Source organism: Pseudorca crassidens, chromosome 17, assembly GCF_039906515.1.
Source record: "Pseudorca crassidens isolate mPseCra1 chromosome 17, mPseCra1.hap1, whole genome shotgun sequence".
NCBI classification, from domain to species: Eukaryota; Metazoa; Chordata; class Mammalia; order Artiodactyla; family Delphinidae; genus Pseudorca; species Pseudorca crassidens.
In genome coordinates, this window is record NC_090312.1 from 46,724,351 (window position 1) to 46,751,799 (window position 27,449).

The 27,449-nt window shown below is 37.7% G+C and overlaps 2 protein-coding genes across 3 annotated transcripts in view; one reads left to right on the forward strand and one right to left on the reverse strand.

The window, feature by feature from the left end:
- The first annotated feature begins 334 nt into the window (after positions 1-334).
- Positions 335-27,394, forward strand: TMEM64 (transmembrane protein 64). The gene is made up of 3 exons (XM_067711806.1): positions 335-1,419; positions 18,737-18,892; positions 25,061-27,394. Exons 1-3 carry the CDS (start codon positions 616-618, stop codon positions 25,250-25,252), a joined length of 1,152 nt encoding a protein of 383 aa, XP_067567907.1. The 5' UTR covers positions 335-615; the 3' UTR covers positions 25,253-27,394.
- LOC137210178 (uncharacterized) overlaps positions 16,061-27,449 on the reverse strand; it is a 71,950-nt gene continuing 60,561 nt past the window's right edge. Inside the window, exons 3-4 of one of the 2 annotated variants that reach the window (XM_067711808.1) lie at positions 17,789-17,925; positions 16,061-17,090 (exon numbers count right to left, since the gene is read on the reverse strand). In XM_067711808.1, the coding sequence (XP_067567909.1) occupies positions 17,065-17,090; positions 17,789-17,925 (163 nt within the window). In that variant the 3' untranslated portion in view covers positions 16,061-17,064. Of the gene's footprint in view, positions 17,091-17,634; positions 17,926-27,449 lie in introns of those variants that run through there. The other variant, XM_067711807.1, reaches the window with a different exon arrangement.

A 27,449-nucleotide genomic window follows, 5' to 3' on the forward strand; every position in this document is an offset into this window, starting at 1 on the left:
CAACCAACAGGTATTGGGCAAGGATCCAAGCAGCTGGCGGACTGCGACTGGGTCCGAGAAAAGGAGAGCTTGCCCTGACAGGCAGGCACGCGCACGCCTAATAGGAAGGCCGGGAGCGCCCGGCGCTCCCCGCGCTCACCGCGCGTCACCCGACTCTACACCTCATTGCAGTCCCCTCCTTCTCCGGTGCCCGCATACTCTCTGATCTTTCTGCCCTCCCAAACGCTCCCCTCAGCATTCCAGCCCTCCCTACGCGGTCACAACCCCTCTCTTTACCCGCTCAGCCGGCTGGGCTGTGCGTCACGGTGGCGGGGCCAAAATGTAGCTCCCGCCAGGCCCCGCCCCGCGCGCCTAAGGCCCCGCCCCCTCTGGCCGAAACTGGGAGGGCACTGCTTGTGTGGGGTCCGGAGTTTTCTAACTCAGCGGCATCATCCCACCGTCTCCGAGTCCTTGCCTTTTTCTGAGGCCCTCTACTGCCACCTGAGCGAACGCGGGGAGTCAAGGCCAGGCGTGCGGGGCGCCATGAACGGCCGCCGCCTGATGGGCGCGGCGGCGGCGGCGGCCGCGACGGCGGCGGAGGGACTGGTCGGCTGAGGGCCTGTTTGGGGCCGAGGCATGTGGAGCCCCAGCGGGAGCTTGCTTCAGACTCTGCCACGGCTTCTGCAGCACGACACCCTTCCGGGCCACGCAGAACTGCCGCCCCGCTGGGCCCTGCCGCGGGCGGCGGGCGGGGACGACTCGGCGGACCGCCTTCCCCGCGGGGGCGGGGCGAGCGCGGCGGAGGCGGCGGCGGCAGCGGCCTCCGGAGCCTTGCTCGGAGCTTATCTGGGGCACCACGGTCAGCCTGCGGCCTCTGAGCTGCCGGCGCCGGGCGCGGCCTTGGCGGGCAGCCCCGGGAGCGGCGGCGGCGGCGGCGGCGTGGTGGTCGGCGTGGCCGAGGTGAGAAACTGGCGCTGCTGCTGCCTCGGCAGCACCTGTTGGTGCCGGAGCCTGGTGCTGGTCTGCGTGTTGGCCGCGGTGTGCTTCGCTTCCCTGGCCCTGGTCCGCCGCTACCTGCAGCACCTCCTGCTCTGGGTGGAGAGCCTTGACTCGCTGCTGGGGGTCCTGCTCTTCGTGGTGGGCTTCATCGTGGTCTCGTTCCCCTGCGGCTGGGGGTACATCGTGCTCAACGTGGCCGCCGGCTACCTGTACGGCTTCGTGCTGGGCATGGGACTAATGGTGGTGGGCGTCCTCATCGGCACCTTTATCGCCCATGTGGTCTGCAAGCGGCTGCTCACCGCCTGGGTGACCGCCAGGATCCAAAGCAGCGAGAAGCTGAGCGCCGTTATTCGCGTCGTGGAGGGAGGAAGTGGCCTGAAAGTGGTGGCACTGGCCAGACTGACCCCCATACCTTTTGGGCTTCAGAATGCAGTGTTCTCGGTAAGTGGTGTCCCGCTGGTCCATCTCTCTCCAAGTCTGTTTTTGAGCGATCTTGTGACAGCCCTGGGAGGACGCTCCAACAGATAAATGCCAGCAGAGAAGTGACATTAACAACAGGAATTAAAATTACTTTCCGTCGTACCCTGAGAAATCTCAAACAAAGCAAATCTAAGTCCGGCACTCAATAGGAGATTTGGTAGAGAAAGAGCTACTCCTTTTTTGGCGTATGAGTTTGATTGAAAATGAAGAGCCCTAGAGAGGGTGGGAGGGAGGCTCAAGAGGGAGGGAATATGGGGATATACGTATACATATAGCTGATTCACTTTGTTGTACAGCAGAAACTAACACAACATTGTAAAGCAATTATACTCCAATAAAGATATAAAAAGAAATGAAGAGCCCTTTTAACTATGAGGGGAGATGAGTGGAAATATCCATTTTAAACATTTGTCATCTGATTTCTGTAGCAGCTTTGGCAATAGTCATGGGGTAAAGGCTTCACATGCCTAGCTTTCTCTCTAACCTGCGTAAATGCATCCAGTGTTTTGACTCAAGTTTTTAACAACGTGGGGCTAAAGGAAGTGTTTGGGTAAACAGTGTAGAGGGTAGTTACAGACTCCATATTTTGGAGTTTCCTAAAATTTTTAATAGGCTTTTTTTTTCATCAAGTAATGTGCTTTTACAGTGTAATGGGGGGGAAGCCTCCTTTTTATCTTATTTTGGAGGAACTTCATTTTGAAATCACTAGGTAGTAGGATAAAACAAAATAGGACAGATAACCTTTCTCCCAGTGAGAATATATTTGTCTTTTTACACACCTTCTGTGCTCTTTTTGCCTTGTATTCATATGTTCTGCTTATTCAGTTTAGGTATTTCTAGTTAATGTACATCACATTGTAACTGACTGAGGAAGAGAAACACTGCGAAGTGAGGAAACCATCCCATTGGAAGAAAGGAATCCAGTATTTACAAACTTAGTGTCTTTGGAACAAATTATTAACACTATCTGCCCTTGCTTTCCACTTCTCTAAGGTGAAGGGGTTGAAGTGGTTACTGAGTTCCTCAAATTCAATGATTCTAAAGTTCAAAGAGTTCATATAGAGATTCCCAGGAACTCAACTCTTCAGCTAGACCTAAAGAAAACTGTGTGAAGAAAGAAATTTAGCACTCAAATCCATAGGAATCAATGTATTTTATGTTATTCTGACACATTCTTTTGTCTCAAAAATAAATTGGTAGTCTCTAGAAACTTTCTCATTTGTTTTATGTTAAGAATAATTCTAACCAACCTACCTCTCTGTGATGAAGTTAAGATTTTTCTCTTTTTTCTTCTTTTCTTTTTAAATGCCTTTTGCAAATCTCATGTTGATTCTAACCAACAGCAGTAATGACTGTAGATTGAAGCTTGGGGAGGCATGGATATAGATAAGGAGTTTTCTGTACAGATACAGTTTGGTGTTTACAGGCAGTTTGGTATGTTCGCTTCCTTAAACTTTTACCTTTTCACAACCTCCTATAAACATGAACTTTGACCCAACCTTGGATAATAATAGGTCAAGTATCCTAAGACTTTGAAAGAGAGTGGGAACTAAGGAACCTGAATAGTTTCATACCTTTAGTTTGCTTCCTCTCTAGTATAATTTCCGTGTGCATTTTCTTGTCCACCTACATGTGCCTACTATCCTAGGCTCTTTCCCACATATTATTTCTAATCTAAACTAACCCTGCAGAAGGTGATTATACATATTTTATAGACTATTGTCTAATAGTCTGGAACGCAGGGCTGGTGCTCTGGAATTCTACTGTCCCCATAGAATCTGTTGACCTTGGTCAAGTTACTTATCCTCTCTGTGGTTCATTTTCTTATTTGCAAAATGGGGAAAGTAACGGTACCTACTTCATAGGATTATTGAGACAATTAATAAAATAAATACTGCTACTGACCTTGGATTAACAAACACTCACATGTTGGCTTTTGTCACCATTACTGTTGTTATTACCCAGGGTCACCTAGGTAGAGTCAAACTTTGCACTATGGTTTGAAGATAGGGTCTCAACCCATAACTCTGTTTCTTCATTGTATATTTAATACCTAGTATAGTCCCGGGTATATAATGTGGACTCTATATATTTCTTAATTAAAAATAAGTTAGGTTTTTTTAAAAGTAATCTCTTAAACATATTAAACATGTGATTAAGAAGTTATACTTCGTACTTGGAAATAATTTAAGGTAATTATGTAATTGAAACCAAACTTGACAAGGGGCAATTCTCAGTTGGCCTTGTGGGGTCAAGAGAAAAGAAGGAAAAAAAGAAAACTGGCCTCTTAAAATAGGTATTATTGGTACAGTTTTACTGAGGAAGAAATGGAGGCTCAAGCATGCAGGAACTTGTTCAGGATCACCGACCTACCAAGTGGTGGAGCTGAGTTATAAACCCCAGACCAGCTGAAAAAGTGCATGGTACTGTGTGTAATTCTCACTCTTGGCCATAAGCAGGGGGTTTGTGGAGCCATTGGATATAGTCTATTATATCTTGTTCATTTCTATTATTGACTGTCTGCTTAGTAGCTCTTTCAACCAAAACTGTTTACTGAATTCACCCAGGGTATGTGAGTGAAAAGAAAGCTTAGTTTAGGCTGATTTTTGTTTTAGCCTGACTTTCCCTTCTGCCTTCTAGAACTTCATTCTGCCTCTAACCTCTCTGCCCTCCTACCCCTCAGGCTACCCACAGCTGCCCCCTTTCCAGGCATATTTCTTTTGTTTTTTTCTTCCTTACTTATCTTTTTTTTTTTTTTTTTTTTTTGCGGTACGTGGGCCTCTCACTGCTGCGGCCTCCCCCGCCGCGGGGCATAGGCTCCGGACGCGCAGGCCCAGCGGCCATGGCCCACGGGCCCAGCCGCTCCGCGGCATGTGGGATCCTGCCGGACCGGGGCACGAACCCGCGTCCCCCGCATCGGCAGGCGGACTCCCAACCACTGCGCCACCAGGGAAGCCCCCTACCTATCTTTTAAATTATCCCATTTCCCCGCTATTTCAGTTAAAACTCATCTTCAGTGTCCACGATTGATTGATCTTTAATCAATGCCCATGATTAAAGAAATTTATCTGGGCTTACTTCAAAGAGGAAGTGAAGTATAGTGGTCATGAGGGGCACAGGCTTTGGAAATAGACAGTCCTTGATTAGTCTGTGCTGAGTTATGAGGCTTAAATAAGCTAATGCAGTGAAGGCATTGAGTATTTGCCTGGCACATACTCAATTCTCAAAAATTATTAGCAATTATTATTCTTAGTGGTTTTTATATTTTAGAGGCAGGAGCTGATTGTAAAAGGTGAATGTATAGAAGAAGGAAAGGTGCTCTCCCTTGCTTCCTATCTATTCTTTATTTCTTTCCTTCTCCCATGTGTGCTAGAAAGGGATAAGCAAACTGACACTCACTTTTGAAAAGCTTGAAATGGAAAATAAGTACATAACACTTCATTGTATCAATTCTTAGATTATAAGAAATATAATTTCCAAAGGACATATTTAAATTTTTTCCACTTTTAAAAATGCACTCATTGTTTCTGTTGGGAAATAGTTAACCCCTCTCCCCCGACCAGTGTTTTTGATGTAGTCTTGTATCCGTAGGTATTATTGTACATTAAGACAGATTTCTAGACGTGCAGTCTGTGTGTGTTTCTAGATACTGTTCTTATCTGGGCACGTATCTAGGATGACTGTTTCTTACTGCTTCAGTCAGGATAGGCTAAATTATGCTACAGTAACAACTCCCAAACCTCAGTGGATTAAAAAGCAAAGGTTTGTTAAAAATGCAGCTTGAATTATTGTTTATGATGAAAAGGAGATAAATTTAATTTATATTTTGAATTCAGCTTTTATGATTTGGGGGACTATAATATATGCTTCCAGCATTTATAATACAATTAAAAAAATTTTTTTGATTAAATAGACTCTATATTGCATATGATGCCATATTTTTCCCATGACTTCTCATAAATATATGTTCTTTAAGTATAAAAAAGAAAAAAATCAAAGGTTTGTTTACTTACTTGACACAGATCCAGGTTCAACTTGGTTTGGGGAAGGGGTGGGGAGTCTCTGCTTTATGTCGTTTTTACTTTGGGATCCAGGATGACAGAGCCACCATTTTTCACTTGGTTTATGTGACATGGTGAATTGCGCACTGGTTTTTAAAGCTTTCACCTGGAAGTAATCTCACTTTTTACTGGCCTGAACAAGTTACATGGCCACAGCTAACTTCAAAGGGGTAGTGTGTGTGCCAGGAAGGAGAGAGAACTGGAGTGTTTGGTAGCAGTCTTCATGACTCTGGCACTTCACTTATGGATTCTGCCTCCCAGGCCCTTCAGTTCAGTCCACTGCCACTACCCTGGTTCAGGCATCTCAGGCTCCCATCTGGTCTCCTTGCTTCTTAAACAAGGGTTTCTAATTTTTTCTCTCTCCAGAAAGATCTTTCTAGAATGCATATCCAATCTTGGTACTCCCTGCAGGGAAACTCTCAAGTGGGTTTTCTTTTCCCCTCCGGATAAATTCCCAGTGCTCACCTTACCTCTATAGCCTCTCTCTTATCATTCCACAATTACTAAGTGCCCTTTGATGTGTTAACTATTTCATCCTCATTCTAAGAGGTAGACATGATTATTTCTGATTCAGACATAGCAAATCTTGTCTGTAGCCTCAGAATTTCCTTTTTGTTGATAAAGTTGAAAACTGTAAACATTCATAAGAATAACATCCCATGCTGTATTGAGTAAGCATTAAAGCATTCTTGTAAGGTTTCCTATAAGATGCCCCCTTGGAGACATCTGAACTTCTACAGTTTAAAGTTACCACCTGTGAAATGTCAACTTTAATCCAAATATATTACACGATAATTGGTTGTTATGGGTAACAGTATTCATATTGGTGCTTGCAACTTCCAAAGGGGTTTGATTTTGTTGTTGCTGTTGTTCCATAGGAGATCCTAAAAATCATTCTCTGTTTTCACTTCGGTTATAGAAAAACTTCTCAAACAATTCCACATGGGAAATTTTCTTTCCATCATGGTTAAATCTTTGAAACCTCAAATAAAAACATAAAACATAGTATGGAAGCTCCTCTTTTTCATATGTTGTATACCACTTTACAGTATGCAGAGCAAGTTTACATACATGATATTCTTTAATCATCACAACACTCCTCTGAGGAGTTATTAGTGACTTATAGGCAGTTATATAGAGGACAAAATATCACACACTTGAAATTAGATTTAGTTCTAACATTTACTCTGACGTCTTGAGCTACTCTTTTGAGCCATACTTTCTGTTGTAAAATGTGTTTACTAATACCTGCTACAAAGCTGTGGTAAAATATATAGCTTGCTCATTACTTACTATTTCTTTCTGTCTATCCTCTGCGTTCCAAAAAAAGGACATTGATACTCAAAGTTTTTTTGGTTTGTTTGTAATTTAACCATTATTTATATTGTACTTAATAACTGCCAGGCACTGTTCTTCTAACATGTACACATTACTTATTTAAGACTCATATAAACCCTAATCCTCATCTTAAGCTAAGGTAGTTGAGGCAGAGTGATGAAATAACTATCCCAGAAACATACAGTTAGTAAATTGTAGAGTCATGAACTTACCTAAAATTCTATTGTTGATCTGAGCAGAGCTGGGTTGCTCAGAGATCTCCTTATTCCATTGATAGTTGCAGAGCACTTGCCCTAGGGCCTCCCATGTGTCAGGCACTGGGCAAGGTTCTACACAGTTGAATTAGACATCATCCCAGGAAAATGATTTGAAAAAATATCAGAAGAATAATGTTTTGTGCATGTGAGAATTACATGAAATTGGAATTTTAACATCCGTAAATAGTGTTATTGGAATACAGCCATGCTCATTCATGTATGTACAATTTGTGGCTCTTTTTAAGATAAAACAGCAGAGTTAAGTAGTTGTGACAAAGACCCTATGGCCTGCAAAACCTAAGATATTTCCTACCTGGCACTTTGCAGAAAAAGTTTGCCTTAGAGCTACAGCAGTCACAGCCACCAGGCCTGAGCCCCTGCAACTGTAGGAGGAGGCCGTTAAGCTCTCATATATATATTTTTACCTTTGTATTTAGCAAAACCCTTTTTATAAAAAAGACCATATGTGGATAAAAAGAAAAAAAAAAGAAAGAAAAGAAAAGCAATGAGTAAATTTAAAAGTGCAAGGCCTGACCCATCATCCTGGCTCACTTCTCAGTGGAACCACTTTAAAGAATTTTATGTTACCTAACTGTTAGTTACTTTGACTATTTTTATTAGCCCACAATAGGTTAGAAGCAGCAACAGAAAGGTTCTTTGTTTGTTTTGGGAGGGGCAGGGAGCTGTGAAACTGTTGTACTGACTAAAATAATGACAGCAAAATAAGATTAAAGACAAAGTTGAAGCAAATGTAACTGTAGTGTATTTTCCTAGAGTTTGCCTTGAGTAATCAAGAAAAAGATACATTACTTCTAGTAATTTAGTTCACAATCGAACTGAAATTTATTATAATTAAATAAAAGTATTTTATTAGCTAGTGACTGAAAGACCAGAAAAATGGTAAAATCTTAGCCTCATGGACTCTTTGGGGACCTTAGGTTCTGTCTCAGCTCCTGTGTGACTTTGGTGAAGTCATTTAATGATCTGGCCTCCAGTTTTTGTTATTTGTAAAATGAGAGAGGTTAGACCAGGTCTCAGAGTTTGCTCTTAAAAAGACAAATGTTCTGAGTAACTAGCATTACTTTTTATTTAACAGTTTGGTGATAGTATGTTTTATAAAAATGTTTTCTCATCTTCTTACATTCTGATTCTGTGTTACAGATATAATCATTCATTCATACACAGATGATGGGTCATGATACTTGTCACTGTACCAGTATATCTAATGATTATTTCTTCTTACTATTAAAGGATACTGATTCATTGCCAGTGGTACAGTTCAGGTGGAATAGAAAGACAGAGGCACAGTCTGTGTTTTGAAGGAGCTTGGAGTCATCAAGTCTTAAAGGTTGAGACATGATGACCACGTTGAAAAATGTCATGCCACCTTAGCCCACATCCTTAGACCTCACAGTACCACTGAGTATAGCTGGCTATTGCTTCCTCAAAACTGTGTTCTCCTGTTTGTGCCTCTTCAGTTATCTCACCAGCTTCTGTGGTTTTCATGTATCATATATGGGGTTAGAATTCACAAATCTGTATCTCTAGCGTGTTGTATCACAGTAATGAATACAGTATATCTTATTACCCCTTCCTAGATAAAAAAAAAATTTCTTTAGAGACAGAGAGTCTTATTAAAACTTATTTTAACAGTATTTGCTTTTTCTATGAAATAAGTATTCATTGTAAAAACTTTGAAAAGTATAGTAAGTACAAAGAAGAAAAATCAGTAACATTTCAGTGTTTGTTTTTCTAGTCTTTGCGTTTGTTAATGCATGTGTTTTCATTATATAACATTGTGGGTGAATGTTATAAATGATTTTTGTAACTTTTTACTGAATGTAATGAACATTTTGGTCATTAAGTATACTACAAAATGACTTAAAATGACCACACAGTCAGCTGTGGTTTTCTATCTTTGTATCTTTATCCTTGCTTAGACCTGGGCCTTACGTGTAGAAGGCATTTGATAAATTTTTGTTGAATGAGTAGAAGTAATAAACCTATCGTTTGTCATAACTCTATAAAGAAGATCTTTTTAACTTATGTTCCAGAAATTATATGCAGTAAGATATATATATATTTTCCCCCCCCGGGGAGGAGGTTCAATGTGTGTATTAATCAGATTCTCAAATGGATCACTGACCCCTAAAATATTTAGGAACCATTAAAAGCAGTTCCTAATTTAGGGATAGTAAACTAATGAAAAAATCTGTATATATGAAGATGGTTTCTGCATTGTAGACAGATTTATTGTCCTATCTCTGTCAGTAGAAGCCTCTACACTGATGCTCTCTCTACCTGTTATTGTGGGGTCTCTCAGAGCCCTTGCCTTGTTGGGTTTTTTTTTTTCCGGTAGCAAGACTTTTCTCAGTACATTGAGGGTTGCTGCCTGAACAGAGGGTCTTAACCTTGATAACAGGTTGACCTCAGAGGTTACTGGAAATGCTTTTAGTGTTCATTCAGTATTCACTCAACAAGTAACTGATAGGTACTACTCTGTGCCCACTGCTGTTCTAGATGCTAGAGATACAATAGCAATGAATAAAGCCATCCCAGATCCTTCAGGGTGCTTGCAGTCTAGTGGAGAAAACATTCTGGATATATCAAGGCTAATATTTTGCTGATAATGAATTAATTTCCATTTAATACATTATTTCTCTGAGGGGAAGGGGGAAAGCATGTTTAGTTTCTGAACAGCCAATTACAAGTGGACTTTGCCTCCTAGCCTGTTTATAAACTGGCAACTATTATAAGTCTCCACATTTATAAACAAAACAATTTTAATGTTGGTACAGTCTACATCCAATCAACATATATTTAGTATCTGATATATAGTAGGCATCATACTAAAGACTAGAGACACAATGAGGACCAAGACAGATGGGTCCCTTCCTTTACAAACTTATAGTCGGAGGAAGGGGTAAAGGGCAAACAGATGGTGAAACCTTCCGTTACTCTCTAGTGTGAAGGGACTTGGCAAGTAATAGTGTCTGTCAGAGAACTTGAGAGCAGTTCTTAATGCAGACTTGGGACCTTGGGATAGATGTCCTAGAGAAATTGATGACTGAGTAGTGAAAGATAGTTTGGGACTTTGCCCAAATAAAAGGAGTGGGAGGAAGGGTCTAAGTGTTCTTGCCAGAAGGAACAATGTATAAAGGCCCAAAAAGAAGAGAGCAAGGAATGTTCTAAGAACAAGAGAATTTTGATGTGTCTGGAACATAGTGTGATATGAAGCATGAGACATTCAGAGGCCAGGTCATGAAGCAGTTTGCATGTTGAAGAACCTGACCTTCATTCTGATGGCAGTAGGAAGGAGTTTAAGCAGGATCGGATTTGCATTTTTAAAAGATTTCTGCAAAATTTAGCATAGGTTGTGAGTGGAGGGTAGGTCTAGAGTATCAAGACTAGAGAGGGGGAGACTGAATAGGAATAGGCACAGACAATGGGTAGATTTCTAACATTTGTAAAAGGTAGAATCCATAAGAAAGGGTAGATGATTGGATGTGAGAATGAGGGAAGAATGAGTGGTGTGACTGACTTCTGAAGTGTTTAGCTAGGGCAACTGAGATTGGGAACCCTGAAAGAGGTATTTTGGGGAGGGAAGGGAATGGGCAGTTAATGTTTTTCCTTTAACCAGTTTTTAAAATTTCATATTTCTGGAAATGAAAACTACTTGCCATTTGTTGACTATTTCTCCCTCTCTGTTTCTGAAATATTGATAGTAAGTATCAATATTTAGGATATATATTATAAAATATATAATTTATCAATAATATTTAGATGAAAAGAGCAAATGTAGTCATTTTAACTTCTTTTGACCATTCCTTAAAAATTATTATAGGGATTCATGATTTTTTTCTGTATAATATTACTAAATATATATTTTAATTGGAATTTACTTTAATAGTAACTTTGTCAATAAGCAGCATTGCTTTTATATAAACTAAGAAACACACCTATACAGGAAGGTGTAATTTGCCAAAACTAATAGAGATTCACAAAGCTATGGATAAAATTTGAGTTCTTCCATACACAGATCACCTTTATATTCTTCACTCGATCTGTGTCAAGATATTCTTTGTAAAAATGATAAAGTTTCTTAGTGTGTTAAATTAAAGCCCGTAAAGCCATTGTGTAAACAGCCATAAATAGAGAAAGCAGAGGGGCTGGAGGCAGGATTGCCAGGGGAGCTGTGCTTTGTGCCGTGCCTGAAAGGACAGCAGGCCTCAGGTTCAGTGAGCATCTGAGTGATCCATCTAAAGACAGAGTTCTCTTACTGTCAGCTTCAAAAATATGTGTTCAGAGAAGAATCAGCTCTTGCTATTCAGAATTAAGTGTTTGTTTCTCTTTTTTTTCCTTCAGATGGGCACGTCTTTGTTTTCAGGATCTATCTGGTATATGGTAAAGTAATATTCTACAGTAACCCCTACTGACCCAGACAAGTGAGTTACATCTCCAAGTAAATCACAGTACCTCTGAGAATAAGAATGTGTATACTTTCATGGTGCTTCTAGAGTTTTAAAAGCATGGGAAGATGGCTATCAGGTAGCATTCACCATCCCTGGAACACTCACTGGAGTATTTCTGATCACAGAATCTAACCAGCAGGATAACACTGACATCCTAGGCTGAGATTTCTAGGAGTCTTTGGAGTAGGAAAACAGTCCTGAGCCAAGATCCCAGGGTATTGTAGTCAGGAATTCCAGTGGGAATACTCTAGGCTCACATTTAATGTCTTTTTGGAAAGTAGGACAAGGAGTCATGTTTTGTTTTGTTTTAAAATCTTTATTGGAGTAAAATTGCTTTACAAAGGTGTGTTAGTTTCTGCTTTACAACAAAGTGAATCAGTTATACATATACCTATGTTCCCATATCTCTTCCCTCTTCCGTCTCCCTCCCTCCCGCCCTCCCTATCCCACCCCTCCAGGCGGTCACAAAGCACCAAGCTGATATCCCTGTGCTATGCGGCTGCTTCCCACTAGCTATCCACCCTATGTTTGGTAGTGTATATATGTCCATGCCACTCTCTCACTTCATCACAGTTTACCCTTCCCCCTCCCCATATCCTCAAGACCATGCTCTAGTAGGTCTGTGTCTTTATTCCCATCCTACCCCTAGGCTCTTCATGACATTTTTTTTCTTAGATTCCATATATATGTGTTAGCATACGGTATTTGTTTTTCTCCTTCTGATTTACTTCACTCTGTATGACAGACTCCAGGTCCATCCACCTCACTACAAATAACTCAATTTTGTTTCTTTTTATGGCTGAGTAATATTCCATTGTATATATGTGCCACATCTTCTTTATCCATTCATCTGTTGATGGACACTTAGGTTGCTTCCATGTCCTGGCTATTGTAAATACAGCTGCAATGAACATTGTGGTACATGATTCTTTTTGAATTATGGTTTTCTCAGGGTATATGCCCAGTAGTGGGATTGCTGGGTCATATGGTAGTTCTATTTGTAGTTTTTTAAGGAAACTCCATACTGTTCTCCATAGTGGCTGTATCAATTTACATTCCCACCAACAGTGCAAGAGGGTTCCCTTTTCTCCACACCCTCTCCAGCATTTATTGTTTCTAGATTTTTTGATGATGGCCATTCTGACCGGTGTGAGATGATATCTCATTGTAGTTTTTTTGTTTTTTTGTTGTTTTTTTTTTGCAGTACACGGGGCTCTCACTCTTGTGGCCTCTCCTGCTGCGGAGCACAGGCTCCGGACGCGCGGGCTCAGCGGCCATGGCTCATGGGCCTAGCCGCTCCGCGGCATGTGGGATCTTCCCAGAGCAGGGCACGAACCCGTGTCCCCTGCATCGGCAGGCGGACTCTCAACCACTGCGCCACCAGGGAAGCCCTCATTGTAGTTTTGATTTGCATTTCTCTAATGATTAATGATGTTGAGCATTCTTTCATGTGTTTGTTGGCAATCTGTATATCTTCTTTGGAGAAATGTCTATTTAGATCTTCTGCCCATTTTTGGATTGGGAGACATGTTTTTTTAAAAGTTGGTGGGTAAAGGCTTACCAGGGAAAGAAGGTTGGATGGGCCTCTTTGTGGGAACAGGTATTCTAAATTAGCTTTGTTTGTCAAAGACTGGAACTAGGTGCAGATTCTGAATAGGATCATGGCTTATAGGAAATGCCATATTAGAATAATTTAGAAACTGTTTATCTTTAATACACTTAGTAATAGTTGAAAAACTGTATGTGTGTGTATTATTGTTTTGTTCTATTGGTTAAATTATTTGACACACCAGCAAAACAGTTTACAATGATTACCTGAAATTAGTTTCTTTGCTTTATTTAGCTATGCAGCTTTTCAGAAAAGAACCGTATTTAAATAATAACACTTGCTTTTTCTGTAGGATGAGGTTCGGTCATGAAACGTTTGATAAACTTTGATTTATGCTTTGGACAAGGGTCTTGTTAAAGAGTTAAGTGGCAGGGTTGTTTCAGATTTATGATATCTGTTCTTAAAATAGCCGTTTGGATATTATTGACGTCATCCATGAATGTCAATTATGTGTTCTCTTTGGAGAAACTTCATTACATTTAAAGATTATGAACTGAAGCTTTGCATTCTGATATTTTGGAACTTAAATATTTATTTTAAAAATAACTTCCCTAACATATAATGTTATTATTAACTGCAGTGTAATAATTTTTATGATTCATTTTTGTCATATTTACTTATTTTATATATTTGACATGTTTAATTCTACAGCAAGTTTTCCATTCCTGTAAGTGCTCCAGACTGATAGAGGAACCTTCCTAATACTTAGCCCCATTCATGTCATTCATGTCATTAGACTCCCCAGAGCTTTTCTACTGAGTACAAACTCATTCGCCTTTCACCCAAGGCCCATAACAAGTATCACCCCAAATACTTGCCCTGTCTTTATTTTACAGGATTCCCTTGCCCTATAAATAATCCAAACTGTACTGCTAACTTTACTAATACATCCTGTATGTTCCCTACCACATTGTCCTTATTCATTCTCTTCTTGGAACACCTTAACTTCCTCATCCCACCTATCTTTGCCTGCCAAACCCATATGAGCTTGTGGAGTTCATTTCAAATTCCTCTTATTCCACAATATTGCCCTTTGCCCCCCCCCACTCCTACAGAGATTTTAATCCCTGTTTACTCTTTAATACTTTCTGTGTAGTTCTTCTCAAGGCTCCCTTTCTGCCTGTTTCTGAAGTAGTGTGTGTACTTGTCAGTGTGTAAATTCTTCAAGGTAAAAGTTGTGTCGTACTGCCTCTCTTGCAGGCACCTACCAGAGCATCTTGCATGGAGCAGTCTTTGAGTCAGTAATTGTTTAGGTGAATCTTTAACAAGCAGTCACTGCAGTAATTCTTTCTAAACCAGCAGTGGTGTATCTCCAATTAATCATCTATGAGTAGAGATAAATGTATCTTTATTGAAAACATGATTTACATAATTATTAGGTTAGATTGTAGTTATAGAGTAACCTGTAGCTGATTAAAATACCAGACTCTAAAAATTAATGAAAGTGAAATTTAATAAAATAGCCACTAGCTTTCTTATATAACAGTAATACCCAGTTAAGGATGTGGAAAAGTTATTCTCAAAATTAATGGCAGTAGCAACAACAACTATAACACAGAATGCTTAGAAATAAACTAATAAGAAATAACTGATACATGTGAATAAAACCACCAAACTTTAGTAAGAAATGTGGAGGATTTTTAAGTAATTATAAAAACATTTCTTGATAAGAGGACTGAATATTCTGGAGATTGCATCTCTGTCCAGATTAATTTATAAATTTACCTTAATCCTAGTTTAATATTTACTAATTTTTTTGAGTGACAGAGTGATCCTAAAATGTATCTGTAAAAATGAATAGGTAAGAAGGTTATACAAATTTTAGAAAGAAGAGTAATAGGGGTTTGAAGGATGGGAAATTCCTTATGAGATATTAAATTGATAGTCTTTACAATAATTTGATTTCAACACAAGGTTTAAGATATCAGTGGACAGTATTAGAGTCCCAAATAGAGCCCTTTATATACAGTAACTTCATTTATAATAAAGTAAACATCATAAGTTGCTGGAGAAGTTATTGATTATTCAATAAATAATGCTAGGAAAATTGGGTACTGGGGAAAGGGAGGAATAAGGAATCCTCACCTTTAATTCAAATAAATTGCAGAAGGAATAAGTGGTAAATATTAAAAGGAAAATATAATAAAAGAAATATAGGAAGAAATTAACAATGGGTTCTGAAAAGACATTCTTAAGCTAAAAGCAATGGAAAATCAGAGGAAACAATTAATAATATATATAAATAATATATGTATAAATTTAGAAACATTTGAATGTCAAAACATAAAATTAAAGAGACACTTTAAAGGAAAATATTTACCACATATAATGGACAAAAAGTTGCCCTTACTATAAAAAGAATAAATATCATGAATAAATAAGAAAACACTTAACATTTCAATAAAAATGAGCAAATGTGAACAAATAAAGTCATAAAGATGTGCAAATGTATATTTAAAACTAATGTAAATATAAATTAAAATAGTACAGATTAAACAATGATCAAACATTATTTTTACCCCTATCAAACTAAGAAAGATTGAAATTTAAAACTTAAAGTTGGTAAGAGTATGATGAAATGGACACACCTATACATTACTTACTGATAGGTATGTAAAACTGTGAACCTTCTGGGAAAACAGTTTTTACTGTTTGATCCAGTAATTCCATTCCGAATGATCTTTCCTAAAATAATGGAGTTGCATATTAGTCATTTCTTGCTGTGTAACAATCACTCCAAAACTGAATGGCTTAATAAACATTTATTATCTCACAGTTTCTGTGGGTCGGGAATTCCTGTACAGCATAGCTAGGTGCCTCTAATTCAGGTTCTCTCTCAGTACTACAATCAAGATGTTGACCAGAAAAAAAAAAAAAAAAAGATGTTGACCAGAGGTGCAGCCATCTTATGGCTCCACTGGGGGAGAATCTGCTACCAGGCTTACTCTGGTGGCTGTTGGCAGGTCTCAGGTATTTGCTAGCTGTTGGCTGAAGGCATCAGTTCCTTGGTACAGCAAGGAACTGTAAGCTCTCCATAGAGCTGCTTACAACATGGTAACTTACCTTCTTGAGGGAGAGATGGAAGTCCTGTTTCTTTTGTAACCTAATCTTGGAACTAACATCTCATCCTTATGCTGTGCAGTCTGTTTGCTAGAAGAAAGCACTAGGTCCAGCCCACACTCTAGGGGAGAGGATCACACAAGGGCATGAATACTATGAGATGGATTTATTGGGGATATTTTAGACACTGTTCTCCCACAGAAGTTAATGTAGAAAGGTTTTCATATAGGTTTAAAAAATTTATAATAGCAAAAAAAAAATACGTAATCACATATACACAAAGAAGTAACTAAGGAAACAATTTTAGATGTTCTACAGCAAAAGAATGGTTAAATTGTGCTACATCCACGCAGTGTTATTGGGTTGGCCAAAAAGTTCCTTTGGCTTTTAAGTAACAATAAAGTATACATTTTTCATTTTCACTGAGAACTTTGTTGACCAATGCATTCACTGTTTTGTTCCACTACCTTCTGCCATTTTCAGGCAACTTCATAATTCCATCTTTCCAAAACTTTTTTTGAGCAAAGAACTGTTCCAGGTGCCTTTTACATCCTTCCAGGAAATTGAACTTTTTTCCATTAAGAGGAAAAAAAAAATATATATATATATATATATATATATATATATATTTTTTTTTTTTTTTTGTGGTACGCGGGCGTCTCACTGTTGTGGCCTCTCCCGTTGCGGAGCACAGGCTCCAGACGCGCAGGCTCAGCGGCCATGGCTCACAGGCTCAGCAGCTCCGCGGCATGTGGGATCTTCCCGGACCGGGGCACGAACCCGCGTCCCCTGCATCGGCAGGCGGACTCTCAACCACTGCGCCACCAGGGAAACCCTATTAAGAGAATTTTTTAAAGACATAAATAAATGGAAATCCGAAGGTACAGTGTCTGGTAAATATGGTGGATGAATCAGCACTTCCCAGCCAAGCTGTAACAGTTTTTGCCTGGTCATCAAAGAAACATGCAGTCTTGCATTATCCTGATGGAAGATTATGCGTTTTCTGTTGACCAATTCCGGACGCTTTTCATCGAGAGCTGCTTTCAGTTGGTCTACTTGGGAGCAGTACTCGTTGGAATTAATCGTTTGGTTTTCCAGAAGGAGCTCATAACAGAGGACTCCCTTCCAATCCCACCATATGCACAGCATGACCTTCTTTGGACGAAGACCAGCCTTTGGTGTGGTTTCGCTTGCTTCACGATCGCTTCCATTCCATATTATTGTACAGTATCCACTTTTCATTGCCCATCACAATTTGTTTTAAAAGCAGAATGTTTTTGTTACGTTTAAGTAGAGAATCGCATGCGAAAATACCATCAAGAAGGGTTCCCCCCCCCACCCCCCCCACCCCCCCCCCCCCCCGCCCCGCTTAACTTACAAGGAACCTAAACATCAATGCGATTAACATAACCAAACTGGTGCAAATGATTTTCAATGCTTGATTTGGATATTTTGAGTATGCTGGCTATCTCCCATGTGGTTTAACGTTGATTGTTCTCAATTAATGTCTCGATTTGATCACTATCAACTTACCTGGTCTACCTGACAGTGGAGCATCGTTCAGCAAGAAATCTCCAGCGCGGAACTTTACAAACCACTGTTCAGTCATAGCACCTTCTCCATACACTGCATAAATCTTTTTTTGCGTTTCAGCTGCGTTTTTACCTTTCCTGAAATAATAAAGCATAATATGCAGAAAATCTTGCTTTTTTTCTTCCATCTTTAATATTAAAATGGCTACACAAAAATTCAGTTTTGATAAGTTATTGTTTAAATGCACACCGATACGACAGCTGTCACAATACAATCTAACAAAATTGTTTCGAATGAAGTTAAAGACACCTAAGTGCTACTAGAGCCATCTTATGGAAAAAAACTGAATGAACCTTTTCGCCAACCCAATAGTGTAATTGTATAATAATAATAATTTCTACCTTTTTGAGTGTCAGTCATGTGCTAGCATTTGTTAAGATATTTACAAATATTTCTCATCCTAACAACAACCATGTAAGGTAGTGGTTATTATCCTCATTTTACAAATGAAAAAACTGATATTCAAAGACTCCGCCCTTAAATGTCATTCTAGAGTTACCTGGCTTCAAAGCCCAGTGACCACATTGCCATTTAAGTATGCTTATGAAGAATATTTAAATGACATGAGGAAGACTTAAAAAACTGTTTTTACAGAGTGATCTGTGTGTGCACATTTTATTTACGTGTAAGGAAAAAACAATAGTCACAAATGTTAGCTTTCAATGGCAGAATAATAGAATATTAAAATTTTTCTTTAAACTTTTATTTCATCTTTTACATTCTGTATGTATTCCCTTTATAATCATTTTTAAAAACCAGAATGCTTTGAAAAGTAGTTCAGCTTCCTCTACTCCAAGGGAAAACTGCTAGCAAGACTTGTACCACAGTTTTATGTAAAGTTGAAATTTTATGTTGTAATGAATCATTCCATTTAATCTGCTCTTCTAGATTACTGATCTCTCCTTACCCAACTATCTGATGGCATCTTCGGTTGGACTGCTTCCTACCCAGCTCCTGAATTCTTATTTGGGTACCACCCTGAGGACCATGGAAGATGTCATTGCAGAACAAAGTGTTAGTGGATATTTTGTTTTTTGTTTACAGGTGAGTTTAAGGCCAAGGCTTGTCTTTTTTTGTTTCCTTTTTGTATGACATTACTGATTCAAATCTAAGAAATTTCACTGAAAATGATTTAAGAAGATTTTTTCCTTTTTACACCTTTTCTTGTTCTTTCAGTACTACTTCATATTTTGACAACACTTACATTTTTAATTGTGTGGATATATGGAAATATATAGAACTGAATTGACACTTATTGAAAATTCTCTTAAACACAAAAAAAAGGAATGACAAAAATAGGTTTCTTTTTGCAGTGATTATTTTCAAAGTCATGACTAAATCAAATACTGTTTTGAGTTTGTATGAAGTGTTAATACTACATTTCTAAAGATAATGAGATTTGGTAGGGTTGGGTTTTTATCTTAGTTACTTTACCTTCAAATTTTGAAGGTATTGAACTCTTCTATTTGTATTTTTTAGATTATTATACTGGCAATGTAAATTTATTTCTAGTACAATTTGATGTGAACAAAAATTTTTTAGAAAGTATTGCTTTATAAAAAGTATAGAAGTATTCCATTATAAGTTCAAATAATATTTGTATAATAAATTATTACTACCATGCAGATTATAGCATAGTTTGGGGTACATACAATTCAATATAAGAGGTTAATAAAAGAGGAAAATCCTGCTATGTAGGCAGACTTATTCAGTGCCTTAAATTATATGCAGGAAGAGTTAAAAATTCATTTGCTTGTGATACATTTCATTCCTGAGATTTACCAAAATATAAAATCACCATAATTTTTGATGATTTAGTAAGATGATGATGATCACTAACATTTATTGAATGCTTTATATGCCATATATTTAAGCTCATTTAATGCCTACCAAAACCTTAGTAGGCATATAATTTTATTATCTATTATCTCGAGCCAATTGTACATTCAGTGATGTCACACTGGTAGCTTGAAATTGGTCATGACGGGGGTATCTACAGTTATGGAAAATGGCAAGTGCTCTAAGTCAAGCTTCCCACCTCTGATCCTTAAGAGCTAGTTTACTAGCACACCATTGGATAATAATTTGTCTAATGTCTGAGCTGCAAGGGGTAGGATCAGGATTTGAACAAAGGCATTTGGTTCTAGAGACCACACTTATAACCAACGGTCTACTGAGCAGATAATACTAGTGAGATAGCTGACTTAACTTACTGGTCCCTTGACTTGTAAGTTTTAATTTATACTGTTATTGAATATATGGTGTCACATTGCAATTTACTGTTAGTGGTATTCTCAATTTATTGAGGTACTATATTGTATTAAAAATACTACGATAAATAAAGCCAGAGTTAATTTTCTTTGTGCTTATGCAGTATAAGTTTAGTAAACAAAGTAAGCCCAGGAATATTTACATTAAACTATAAATAAAGCTTGTCAGTGAAAGGGCTTGCTTTAACAAAAATTTTGTAATAGTTTTGATATTCAGGAAGTCAGTTTTTATTTTTCTTTACTATTTTTTCTTCAGAGCTACATTTTTTTAAGATAACCTGCTATAGGTTTAGAGTTTTTGTTACAGTTGGTTTATTTTTATTAATGTAGCATGCCAATCACATACTAAACTTTCTATGTGTTACGTAGTATCTATGTTAATAATTTATGTTTATAATCATCCCAAGGTACTCTAAGATTCTGATGTACACTACATTCTCAGATTGATTTTTTTAGTATATTTAAGCATATTTTATGTTTTTCAAGTTTCCTGAAAACAATTTGAAACATCTTTTTTCTTGACATTGTAATTAGAATTCCTCATTATTAGTAGTTTTCAGAAGATATTCACTATTTGATACTTTATATTTCTATGCATCTTAGTAAATTACTCAACTATAATCAATGGAATTGTAATAGAACAAACTAGTTCATGCATTTGTCAGTGGTGCTTCTTAAAATATAGGATGTTCTTTTTTCTAAGCGATTTCTTACCCCTTTGCTTGAATTGGCAAATTATTTAAGCTTAGGATACAAAACAGGGGGAAAAAGGTAAATGTTTCTTAGCCCAGACATTTACAAAAAACAACCACCACAACAACAAAAAAGTGAAGGCATGTTTATGCCTTGATTGGATATATTGATGATGTTACTTGTAATTTGTTTCAGGGAGGATTTAATTTAGCTTACAAAAGATATACAGGAGAATAAAAAGAGAGGAGAAAGAAGTCATCTTGAAGGAGAAAATTAGCATAGGAAAAAAGGATGAAGCATAGGTTAAAGTTAGCAGAGTAAATAACATGAGGTTCCTCATATTCACTAGAAATGAGCCACAAATTTGCCTCCCACTGTAGCCACCTAAATAGAGTCCACAGTGTCTGTAAAATCAAAGAAATACCAAACAGATGTTCAGAGGAAGGCACAAGTATTTACTGTACTGAAATCCAACTTAGATTCCATGGTTTGTCAGTTCAGTTAATCTTTTCCATATATTTTTGTGTGTACTCATCAGCCAAAACCCCAATCCTGGATAAATGCAAGTTTTGATCTGCTTTAGCACCTGCTCTTTTGGGGAAGTCATACAACCAAGCAAGTTGGTGATATTTAATTCATGGTTGCAAACCTTCAGCTGGTTTCTCAACACTGCCCTATATTCTGTTTCCTTTGTCTTCCCATTCCCCCATTTTCCTCAATGACTATTTCAAACTTATCCTCACCCTCCTCACAGTTTTTTCCTCCTCTCCTGGCTTCCTTCTTCATTCTCAACAGATTACCTCTCTTGCTTAACAGAAAAATCAAAAGTCTTCAAATGGGAAACCCCTCAATTTCCAACTAAGAAATGTACTAACCCTCTTATGTTCTGCTCATACTCTCGGCTTGCTTTTCAGTTAACAGCGGAAGAAATCACTTTCTGTAGGCTTTCCCCTTTAAAACTTGTCTTTCTACTTGGGTTTGATTCTTCTGTTTTTTTGTTTTTCTTTTTGTTCTTTTTTTTTTTTTTGATTCATTTTAATAGGGAAACTTTTAAAAAAGTTTTTTGTGTTTTTGTTTTGTTTACTTCACTGGGCTGTTGGGAAGAGTCAGTACACATTGCCAGGCCCTGGGCTCCAGAAAGGCATCTGGGGGAAAATCCCATGTAAAGATGTAGCCCATTCACCCTTGCTGGGAACCCAAAAGACTTTTTCAGTGGTTCTAAACTTATTTTCTGTGGCCTCACCAAATTCTTCCCTCAAGCTTTCATCACTAATCTTCTCTAAATCAGATACACTTTCCAGTTCTCATCTTAACAACCTAAGATTCTGTTGACTATGCCTTTTAAAAACACCTTCTTCTCTTAGCTTCTTTGATAACACTCTCCTGATCTTTTTTGCTGTTTGCCTGGCTCATTTATCAGCACCTCCTTCTCTTTTCACCCCTAACTTGGTCTTCCTCAAGATTCTAGCCAGAGCTTTTTAGTCTCACTCTGAAAACTTTTCTTCTTGGTAAATCAAGTTCCTGTGGTTGCTGCTATTATGTTTATTGCAAGGACTCCCTAATACACATCTTCAGCTCAGCCTTCTTTCCATACCTTTAGACCCATTCACTGAATTGCTTTGGATATCTAATAGGCACCTCAAATTCAGCATGTCCTAAGCAGAACTTAGCATCTCATCCACACCCTCCCCCAATTAGTTAACATTTTTTTCATCTCTTTACATTGTATCACCATCCACATAGTATCAAACTTAGGGTGTTCAATAAGTATGTCTTGTGTTTTTAAGAGAGCTCATATGTTAGAGAACAAAGACAAGATTTAAAGGCCTACATTTAAAATAACTAATTTGGGGCTTCTCTGGTGGCACAGTGGTTGGGAGTCCGCCTGTCGATACAGGGGGCAGGGGTTCGTGCCCCAGTCCGGGAGGATCGGTACAATGAAATAACAATGTGGTATACAATGAAATAACTACTCAGCCATAAAAAAAGAATGAAATAATGCCATTTGCAGCAACATGGATGGACCTAGAGATTATCATACTAAGTGAGGTAAGTCAGACAGAGAAAGACAAATATCATGATATCACTCATATGTGGAATCTGATTTTTAAAAAAGATACAAATGAACTTATTTACAAAACAGAAACAGACTTACAGACATCAAAAACAAATGTATGGGGCTTCCCTGGTGGCGCAGTGGTTGAAAATCCGCCTGACGATGCAGGGGACGCGGGTTCGTGCCCCGGTCCGAGAGGATCCCACATGCCGTGGAGCGGCTGGGCCCGTGAGCCATGGCCGCTGAGCCTGCGTGTCCGGAGCCTGTGCTCCGCAGCGGGAGAGGCCACAACGGTGAGAGGCCTGCGTACCGCAAAAAAAAAAAAAAAACTTATGGTTACAAAAGGGAAACTGGCAAGGGAGGGATAAATCAGGAGCTTGGGGTGAACATACGTACACTACTATATATAAGATAGATAACCAACAAGGACCTACTGTATAGCATAGGAAACTCTACTCAATATTCTGTGGTAGCCTATATGAGAAAAGACTCTAAAAAAGAATGAATGTATGTGTATTTGTAACTGAATCACTTTGCTATACATCTAAAACTAACACAACATTGTAAATCAACTATACTCCAATAAAATTAAAATATTTAAAAAAAGAAAATGTTTTAAATAAGGATGAATAAAATAAATATCTTTGTTTCCTATAACATAAAAAATAGAATAAAATAACTAATTTGATTAGACTTGTATTAAGTAATGGGTATTCGCTTCATGTACAGATTCCCTTGTGCAAGTTCCAGGTTGCCCCATCTACTCAACCTACCTTACTCCCAGTATCCTGCCCTTCCCCCTACCTCCCTCAACGCTTGTATTTAGAATATTTCTCCCATAAAATTATAGGTAGGCTTAATTGAAACAGTGTTATATTTAAGGATCACTATGCTTAGAGCAGCCTTTGAAAGCTTGCTGGGACATTAAACAATATCTACTGAGAATATTTGCTCCGAACTCTAAAGAACTGCTTTAAAATGAACTTTGGAATAAATACCATTTAAAAGATGTAGACTGCTTAGACATTCATTGTGCTGAATTGTATGTAGAATGTTTAAGCACAGAGGGACCACAACTTTTGGACAGTGGGAGAAGCCCATGTGGTTTAAAGGGACTTACCTGAAATCACAGCACTAGTGAGTGGCTAAACCAAGACTAGAACCTGATTTTCAGTTTAAAGCTTTTTCTAGTTATCCCTTTGACTGGCGTTTTTCCCCTCACCGTGTTCCTTTGTTTTTGTTTTGAAAAGTATAGACAGTTTCGTGTTCACAATCTCTAGTTAATTTCTTTTGAAGCTTATTGGCATTTCATTTTTTTTAATTGTTTAAATTAATTTATTTATTTTGGGCTGTGTTGGGTCTTCATTACTGTGCGCGGGCTTTCTCTAGTTGTGGCAAGCAGGGTCTACTCTTCGTTGCGGTGCGTGGGCTTCTCATATGGTGGCTTCTCTTGTTGTGGAGCACAGGCTCTAGGCGCACAGGCTTCAGTAGTTGTGGCACGTGGACTCAGTAGCTGTGGCTCGTGGGCTCTAGAGAACAGGCTCCGTAGTTGGGGCACACAGGCTTAGTTGCGCCATGGCAAATGGGATCTTCCTGGACCAGGGCTTGAACATGTGTCCCCTGCATTGGCAGGTGGATTCTTAACCACTGCGCCACCAGGGAAGTCCGGCATTTCATTTTTTAAAAGTGTTTCTTAATATTTTAAATTTTGGCTGCACCAGGTAGGTCATTTGCAAATGGTAGTGCTTCTCTCTAAGTGGGCTTAAAAATACCTATGGACATTTATAGTTCTGCACAGAAATAATACTACATTATTACATTAATAAAGTTTAGCCAGCTTTACCTCTATTGTAGAAATTTTTTTTATTCCTTGAAGGAAACTTTTTGGTACAAAGAGAGAAGCTTGACTTGTATCAAACAAACATCATTTAATATGGACTAAAAGGGATGTATAGTTGCCTTGTGTTAACCGGATACCATATAATGGTTACCCTGTAGATTTTGGCCCTCCACACCCGGCAGTCAAAGGAAGAATAAATGACAACTGTGTGTAAACTATTTAAAAATTTTACCTAACGGTATTTGACAAGCATCCTGTTTGTAACATTTCTAAGACAAATATTTATTGGATATATTTCTCCCCTTTTTCCATGTAAAATATTGTTAACTGTAATATTTTATTTTTATTCACAGATTATTATAAGTATAGGCCTCATGTTTTATGTAGTTCATCGAGCTCAAGTGGAATTGAATGCAGCTATTGTAGCTTGCGAAATGGAACTGAAAACCTCTCTGGTTAAAGGCAATCAACCAAATATCAGTGGCTCTTCATTCTACAACAAGAGGACCCTAACATTTTCTGGAGGTGGAATCAATATTGTATGATTCTAATGAAATGTATGATTGTCAGAGCCTAGTGTGTGGTCCAAGGTCTAGCAGTCCCCTCGCTAGTGGGCAGATGCAAGTTCTAATTGTATTACAGCACAAAAAAACAAAACAAAACAGAAACTGACTAGTTTTTAAATTGCACATTTTTTAAAAAGCAAGAATAATTTTCTGGATAAGTAAGTGTAAATGTAGATGCAATTTTGGCTGCAACTCTTTATCATTTATTATACCCATAATGGCCTATAGGTCTGCACTTTAGTTTTTCTTCATCGTTTTCTTTATGGGTACTTATGAATAGAGAAATAATCCAAATATTTTTTTGCTTAGTGTCTTTATTTATAAAGTCTATGAATAGTTGTAAGCATCTTTCCTACTTATAAAGATGAGTAAAAGTATGCAATTTTAAATGTATAATATTATTGGACATTCTTTGCTTTGGTAGTCTTTCCAGAAAGGATAAATGGTGTGTGTTTTTTTTTTTTTTTCTAATTGTTTTAGGTGGGACCACTTTGCTTTCCTTTTCCTTGCTAGTTAGAAAATAGACGTGAACTTTTGTTTGAATGTATTTTTGTAAGGATCAATTATACCGATACACACAAGCTTAAATCCTACATTGTGGGACTGAAGTGCTCTTAAGATACCTTTTTTAGTTTCACTGTGTAATATGCAAAGCAAAAGGGAAATTATTTAAATGGGTGGTGGCTCAAATTAGAACTTGAGTTCTAATTTCATTACATTGGTTTTACCCTCCTTAGGTCTTCCATCAAAGGGCTGTCCTATTGCAGTCTTACTAAAACATTTTATTAAAATAAACTTCTTTTTCTTTTTATATTCATAATTAGGCTTTGAAATAAAGATGTTATTCCTTTAAAGTGGTGGGCTTACCATCATTAAAGATGTCACTCAGGTGGCCTTGTTTGATCAAAACGCCTTTCTAAAACACTAAGCTTTAAAATCATGTTTATAATTCCATTGAAGTACATATATATTTTTCCCATAGTCTTCATCTTTAAAACTATAAGTAATGTTAACTTAATGCCCAGATTTGTATTATTTGCCATACTGTAGAGTAGGCTTATTTTGTTTGGTTTCTGGTACTTATTTTTCTCTAAGACTCAGGAATTCTGAAATGTGAAATTAAGTCTCGCAATTCTTTCTCCTGTAGAATGAATTGAGTGTATTTATTAATAGCACTTATGTGTATAGAATATAATGATTTGGCAATATGATTCATATGACATATTATTCATTTATCACCTTATATTTTTTAAATAGCTTAATTGTGAACTTAATGATTCATTTTTTTTACAATGGAGATTATAGATATGAATGCAAATTTTCTAATAGGTATCTCTTTTTTAGCTATGAAGATGTCACCTTATCAGAGACCTCCCATATGCCTTTTCATTAGGGTAAAATCTTTGCCCTGATTTACTAAAGTGCAAAAGAATTATTTGTAAGCATATTATTTTAGTTTTATGCTAAAGATGCATTTGACCACTTTAATGTGTAAATTTTTTGCCCTGTTGCAGGTATAATTGTTTTCCTGTCCTTCATAATGCCTAAGTTTGCTCACCTTTGAGTAACAGTGAAGTTCATATGTACATACCAAGAAGAACTCAGTGCAAATTATCTTATAGGCACCTGGGTCTAGTCTATAGCATTCAATTGGCCTACAAATCCTTCCTTCTTTTATTGGTAGAAAAAATATATAGTATTGGAATATTATTATTCTTTTTTGAATCCTAATTACTTGTTTGGTTATCTTTAAAAATTATTTAGTTTAATTATCCCAATAAACAATATGTTTGATTTATTCTTTTCTGTCTAACTTGACAGTATTTCTCTTGTGCTTCTTGTTTATGTTTAGTTTTTGGTAAAGAAATCAATAATTTAAGATCACTACTTTCATACACTTGTATTACACTTCATGTATTTTGAAGTGCATTTATTTAATTAGCATTTTGTAACTTGAATAATTTTGCCAAATGAATACCTTTTGGTAGTTCGTCATGAGTTCTTCCAACTGTTGCATTTTGCTTAGTACTTAAAATAAATATGTAAAGGTAAAAGAGAAGTAATTTTCTGTATTCTGCCAACATAATTTTATATAATAAAATCATCCATTTTTACTTAAAATAGTATGGATTTACTATTTCTAAAATACTAATCTAAAGCTGCAGTTTTCCTTTTG

Excerpts from the sequence above, each read along its gene's own strand:
- TMEM64 (XM_067711806.1), top strand. The coding sequence starts at position 616 with ATGTGGAGCCCCAGCGGGAGCTTGCTTCAGACTCTGCCACGGCTTCTG. Across the intron at positions 1,420-18,736 it reads TTCAGAATGCAGTGTTCTCG|ATTACTGATCTCTCCTTACC; the intron begins GTAAGTGGTGTC and ends CTGCTCTTCTAG. Across the intron at positions 18,893-25,060 it reads ATTTTGTTTTTTGTTTACAG|ATTATTATAAGTATAGGCCT; the intron begins GTGAGTTTAAGG and ends TTTTATTCACAG.